A 6,708-nucleotide genomic window follows, 5' to 3' on the forward strand; every position below is an offset into this window, starting at 1 on the left:
TCTAAGCCTTCAAGTCCAGCTCCTGGCTATCAGCCAAGGATAACTCAGCTTCCTGGTGCTTGAAACCTCCAGTCACAGGGTGCTTCTCCCGTCTAGTACCTGGTGAAACCCCACTTATTCTTCACGGCCAGTTCCAATGGCTCCTCCTCCAGGAAGTCTTGCTGGGCTTCCTGTCCCTAGTTCACATTGTCCTCTCTTTGGCTCCCACTGACCACTGCCTCAGACTCCCCAATTACAATACTTATCATACTGTGTTGTCACTGTTTGTTCTTCCCCCACTAGCCAAGGAACTCCTCCAGGTCAGGGAAGAATTGGTCTATTCCCTGACTCATGGCACCAGGTATGAGTTGAATGGATGTCTAATGAATGAATGAATGGGCAGATGGATGATGCATGAACAGACAGGTGAGTGGGTGGGTGTGTGGATGCAAAAGGGGTAGGTGGGTGGACCTGCCTATTAGAAGCTGTATCTCTGAAAGCAGCCTTGTTAACTCTGAAAACAGCATTTTGAGGAACTAAATTATTATTATAACCATTTTATAGATAAGAAGAAGATCTTGGAGGCAGAGGCAAGCCTTGAATCCTGGACTCTACCTGCTAGATTGGCCCCCACGTGGCCCATTCTCACAGTGGAGCTCCAAGGTTGTCACCATGATGGTGTTAAGTCATGCTGTGCAGGGAACAGGTCATTGTGGGGCTGGAGTAACCACAGACGACTTCTTGAAGGTGAAGTGGTAGAATCAACATCTGTCTGTGACAGGAGGGCCTGCCTAGCCCAGAGAGGTTGGAGGGGTCTGACTAGAGTCACTGGACAAGTTGGCCACAAGGTTGGAACAAGAGTCCAGAGCCCCCTTCCACTATTAAGAACAAGCATGGGTGAGAGCTCCAAGGTGAGAATGGGCCCGTGGGAGGCAGTCCTGGGTTCAAGGCCCGCCTCGGCCTCCAGAACCCTCCTCTTCTTGGCCACGAACCGTCTGGCCTAGCTCTCACCAGGCTGTTATGAGGGTTGTCCGCTCCCAGGGCGATCAGGCGGTCCTCAGCCCCTCTCTGAATTCCAGGAGGGAAAACCAGAGGAGGTGTTTGTGTGGCTTTCCGGAAACACAGATGTTTTCGAAGCGGGAGGGGTTTTTTCATCTTTGTTAAAAGGCAGAATTTCTCCCGGCCCAAAGGCAGTGTGGTGGACCCGCCTTGGTGGGTGAGGTCCGGGATATCCGGTGCCGGCCGGGGTGCCCAAGTTCTCACTCCCCAACCCACCTCTTCTTATGCTTAAATGATGGCCTTGCCTTTCCTTGGGCTTGTTTCTTTTTCTGAACAACAGGTCGGCCTCCTAGATGCTCTCTGGGCCGCCTTGGGGGTCCTGGTCCCAACCGGGAACTGTCAGTGGAACCCAGTACGCCCCTCCCCGCCCGCTGCTCCCGGGCTCACGCCCCCGCGTCCCCACCTGCACGCGCACCGCCTCCTCCAGCGCCAGACCAACCGGGTGGCCGCGGTGCGAGCCCAGCACCAGGCAAAGCGCGCACACGCAGCGGCGGCAGCGGCGACAGCGGCGACAGAAGAGCTCAGCCACGCGGTCGCCGTGCTCCGGGCAGCGCCAGCCGCGCGCGTCTTCGGGCTCCGCTGGGCCCAGCCCCCCAGGAGTCCCACTTTGGCGCCGCCGCGCCCGCCATTCACCCGCAAGTTTTGCGGCCGCCGCGCAGAGTGGGGCCGGCGGGGAAATAGAAACCTGCGCCGTGGGGCGGGGCGCTCCGGGCCATCCCAGTTCCGGCAGGGAAAGACAGATATATGGCAGGGCGCCGCCTGCAGGCCAGGGCACAGCCGCAGCATCATCACCCTGCGGACAGCACGGTGCTCTCCCGCCCATCCGCCGGGGCAGTGAATGCTCAGACCTGGTCTCCCGGCTCTGTGTCTAGCCCAGAGGCGGCCGCAGCACAAATGGGGGGCTCACTTCGAATGGGCTAACTAACTGCAAGGAGGTGGGCTTCCCCGCTGAGTGACGCTCGTCCAGTCATGATCAGAAAACTGCAGCCCTGTGGATGGGACCAAAGTTGGCTGTGGCCTTCCGGGATGCTATGCATTACCTAGACTTTTCATTTTCCCTTAATTCTCTCTTGCCCTATCCCCAAGAGAAATAACGATTCCCGCAATTGTGAGAAACATTCTGGAAACTCCACCTGCCCCCACGCTAAAGTCTCAGCATCCACGGTGGTACAGGCATTATGGAGGTTCCTCAAAAAATTAAAAATAGAGCTACCATATGATCCAGCAATCTTACTTCTGGGTGTATATCCAAAGAATATGAAGTCAGTATATCAGAGCTATCTGCACTCCCATGTTCATTGCAGCATTATTTACAATAGTCAAAATATGGAAACAACCCAAGTGTCCATCAGTGGATGAATGGATAAAGAAGATGTGGTATATGCACATATATATAGTGAAATGTTATTCAGACTTAAAAGAGGAAATCCTGCCATTTTCTAAATGAATGAGCCAGGAAGACATTATGCTAAGTGAAATAAGCCAGACGGAGAAGGACAAATACTGTATGATACCTAAATATGTAGAATCTAAAAAAAAAAAAAAAGTCAAACTGATAGAGTAGAAAGGTGGTTGCCAGGGGCTCACAGAAAAGGGTAGGGTGGGGGAAAAGGGTACAAACTTTAAGTTACAGAACCCATAAGTTCTGGGGATCTAATGTACAGCATGGTGACTATAGTTAATAATACTGTATTGTACACTTGAGATTTGTTGAGATTGGATCTCAAATGTTCTCAACCATACACAAAAAATGGTAAGGACGTGAGGTAATGGATGTGTTAATCAACTTGATTGTGGTGATCATTTCACAATGTATTCATATCGTAATCATTACCACATACACCTCAAGAAATCACAAACAACATAAATATATACAATTTTTGTCAATCATACCTCAATAAAGCTAGGGAAAAAAGCCTCAGCTCCCACCTACAAAGCCGTTGGCTCTTTCCTTTCTTTTTTTTTTTTTTTTTTGGCCCACCGCTCGCATGTGGAACTTCCCCTAGCAGGGATTGAACCCACGCTCCCTGCAGTAGAAGCATGGAGTTTTAACCCCTGGACAACTAGGGAAGTCTGCCCTTGGCCCTTAATACTCATGATCTCTGCCCTGTCTATGCTCCACCCTTTGCTTGTTTCCAGACTATGGAACAGCTAGTTTTCTCTGCTTGGAACACTCTTTTCCCCAGATGCCCTTTGCCTTGTTTACTCCTATGTATCCTTCAGGTTTCTGCCTAAGTATCATTTCCTCCAAGAAGCCTTCCTTGCTTCTCCTCGAAGAGCAGCCTGAATGTCCCCTTCCTTCCAACCACGACTAAAAACTCTTTGGAGGGTAGGAACCAAGTCTTTCTTGCCTGTTTCCCAGCTTGGATTCTGGCCCAAACAAGTGGGTATTTCCAAAAGTTCACTTTCTGCCACCTTGCTTTCACAAAAGACATACATTAGTACTTGCTTTCACTAACGGAAAGAAATCTGAAGAGGATTTTCCCTTTTATGAGAAAAGACAAAAAGTGAAAATAGGTTCAGCGTTTGTTTTACAGCAAGCTATTATAGAGGCATTGGTGCACCCCCTAGCACCCCAAGCAGTGGGAGTGGCACCACCAAGCTCCTTCCCCAGGAACTACACTCAGCATCCCAACATTAAGCAGTCTTAGCTTTGAACTGTGCCTGTGAGCATTTGTGCTTTATCTGGACTTATTTTGTGTGTCCGTTAGCAAGTTGTGTTAAGGTAACTGATTCTTCACTTTAGCCATTTTGGCTTGCAAAAGGTTTCATAAGAACCCTCTACTTTCATATATCGAGGGGAACCTGTCATTGGTATTTGTGAAACAAATCAAGGTAAGCTCCATGCATTAAAATGTCTAGGAAGATGTTGTTTATTATTTTGTTCCATTCTTTCCATTGCACTATTCCACATCTATTTATTTTCACTTTTTTTTTTTTACAAAGGTACAAGGAATTTCAGAAACAATATTAAAACAATCAAACTGTTTCAGGCACGGTTTCATAGTAATAGCATAGATTGATTTCTGACTTCCTGCTTCCCTCTATGATACAATCTCAATGACTGTAGAGCTAAGGTGGATACACCCCAAAGCTCATCTCCCAGTGCTGTCTTCATTCTCAGAAAGTTCCTGAGTCAACAGTCAGGGGGTTCCTAGGGTGTGGAGTAAGGAGATGAGTACACATTCCGCTTGCCCTGAGCTTGAGGGCCCTGCAAATGCTGGGCGAGTTCCACTTCATCAGTCAAGAACAAAAATGTAATTTTAAAAAATGTCTTAAAAAAATATCTGATAAAAATTACCTATCCCTCTCCCTTGCTGTGAAATAATTTAAATAATTTATTGTAGATGTAAAAAAAAAAAAAAGAAGGAAAAAGAAGTTTGTTCATGGATGCCTTCGTATTGTTTTTAAGCACGAGGTCTGGGTCCCTCAGGGGTGGGGAGAGCTTGAGAAGGAAGGGATGTCTCTGTGTCGAGGAGGCATGTGGGAAGCTCTCCAGACTGGCCCCACCTCCATGCCTTGCAGCCAGTGCCTTTTGGGCTTGATGATTCTTCATTCTCTGAGGTTAGGTCTTCTCTTCTGAACTTGGGGATAATAACACCTAGCTGACCCGTATTAGAGTAGAATGTGTCAGTGATTGAGGGTGGGAGTGCTTTGTAAACTGTGACATGCTGGCCGCAAATGAGGTGGGAAAGGTAACCCCATCCAGTGGAGCTCTGCTCCCCTGACAATGCCTGGGATTTGGCCTTTGGCAAGCTTGGCAGGCCCCAGTGACTGAGTAAACCCGACAAGGAACATGGGCACCTGGTGTGTGTGGGCAAACAAGGGGACGCAGCCATGGCTCGGGGAGGGGGCAGTCGGGAGCACAGAGCCCTCACTGTGCTGCAGTCAGGGTCCCAGAGACACCCAGGACAATGCTTCTTGACTTTTTTTAGGAGTTTCTAGCATGGACTTAGAAGACAGGGTTGAAGTCCCAGATCCTGTCTGCACTCACTGTCCTCATCTTTACTGCAAATAGGTACAGAGGGACCAGCCCAGCGGGTCTCTGTCCTCTCTGTATTGCAGAATTACCTAGGAACTTATAAAAACATACACAAGGTCAGGCCCTACTCTGGAGATTCGGCTCCAGTTGGTCTGAGGTTGGGCCTGGGTATCTGTATTTCCTGAAGGCTCCCAAGGGGATTCTAAGGGGATTCTAAGGGGATTCTAGCCTGGGTTGAAACCTACCAGGCTAGGTGGCCTCCTGCAGTTCCCATCTTAGCTCCAGGATCGCCCTGTGCAATGGACAAACTGATCGTCTGCATAGCCTTGGTAAAGAGGGGCACATTTAACTTCCAACATTCCCCGTCTCTAGCTGGGTTGTTGTACTGACCACTGAGAAGGAGAGAACCTTAGAGAAAGGGCTCAGAATACAGATTCACAAAGGAGGGACACAGAAAAACTCTCAGGCTGGAAGGGAAGTCAGAGCCATCTGGTCCCGCTTCCTTGCCTAGTACAGTCATCCTTCTCCAGAAACCCTCATGGCTGGGCAGCCATGGGGCTCTGCCGGCACACTTCCAGGCTGGGTCTCCCTACCTCCTGGGGACCTCTTCTATTACTTTGGGCTGAAATCTGCCTACATCATCCTGGAGGAGGCAGGCTCTGCGACCTCAGGGCTTTGGTGGTGGCAGTCAGTAGCCATGGGCACCACTCTGCTGTCTGCATCCCCACATAAGGGATAGTGTCTACCCATATTCAGCTGATTCTGGTTGAAGAGAGAGAGGATGGCCTCCCGTCTGTGTTCTACAATTAGGCTGAACCCTGACTTACTTCCCTGAAGTTAAACTTCCTCTGCCTCTTTGTCAACGTCTTTGGAGTTCCTGCAGCAAACCCAGATCATCACCCTACAAGTAGTTTTCCTTAGGTCAAGGCCAAGGTTTCTTATCTCAGGTGGCAGATCCTATAGAGGGCAGCGCATTCCAGGGTCCCCCTTGTTCAGATGGAGAAAGTGAGACCAGAGAGGTAATGATTTGCAAGAGGTCACTGAGCAACTCAGGGGCACAGCTGAGGCCAGAACCAACGGATTCCTGCCTTGTGGGCTGAGAACTGCACATCTGCTGCATCATAAACCGCAGAAAGGCAGATCCAGGAGACCAGGAGCTCAGCCCAGCCCGGCCATGAACTCTCTGGGGACCTTGATTACTTGCCTCTCTCTGGGCCTCAGTTTCTTCACCTGTAAAATAAGGAAGTTGGGCCACGTCACTGGTTTTCAAACTTCTAATATTTTTTTAGTAGCAGAATTATGTATTCCATAGAAGCTAATATATAAAACAGAAAGAAGGGGAGCTGACTGGTAGGAATGGAGGCGGGGGGGGGCACAGCCCTCCTGACTTAGCCTTCCCCCCTTGCTATGGACCACAGTTTGAAAACCACAGGAAGGTTCACCTCCTAGGACCTTCCAGCTCTAACTTTCTACAATGTTCTTCCCCTTGAGAAGTTACCGTGGACCCTTCAAAACAATTAAACAGAAGGCAAGGTATCATCTAAAAAGAGTCAATTCAGACACTGTTGTTTCAAGAAGGCAAATAGAAAATCGGCACCAGGTCCCACTGGAATCTTTCCGCAACCAAGAGTTTCATCTCTGGTAAAAAATACAGAAATAGTGGCTGTTCTCGGGGGACCCGTGGTTTG

The 6,708-nt window shown here is 49.3% G+C and overlaps 1 protein-coding gene across 1 annotated transcript in view; it reads right to left on the reverse strand.

The window, feature by feature from the left end:
• The window catches only part of TRIM14 (tripartite motif containing 14), a gene marked incomplete at its 5' end in the record, with an annotated part of 30,305 nt that extends 28,638 nt beyond the window's left edge, over positions 1-1,667 (reverse strand). The window contains 2 exon segments of the mRNA XM_079927180.1: positions 1,442-1,648; positions 1,650-1,667. Coding sequence (XP_079783306.1) covers positions 1,442-1,648; positions 1,650-1,667 — 225 coding nt within the window.
• Between the last annotated feature and the right edge of the window lie 5,041 nt (positions 1,668-6,708).

This window comes from Stenella coeruleoalba, assembly GCF_951394435.1.
Source record: "Stenella coeruleoalba genome assembly, chromosome: 7".
NCBI classification, from domain to species: Eukaryota; Metazoa; Chordata; class Mammalia; order Artiodactyla; family Delphinidae; genus Stenella; species Stenella coeruleoalba.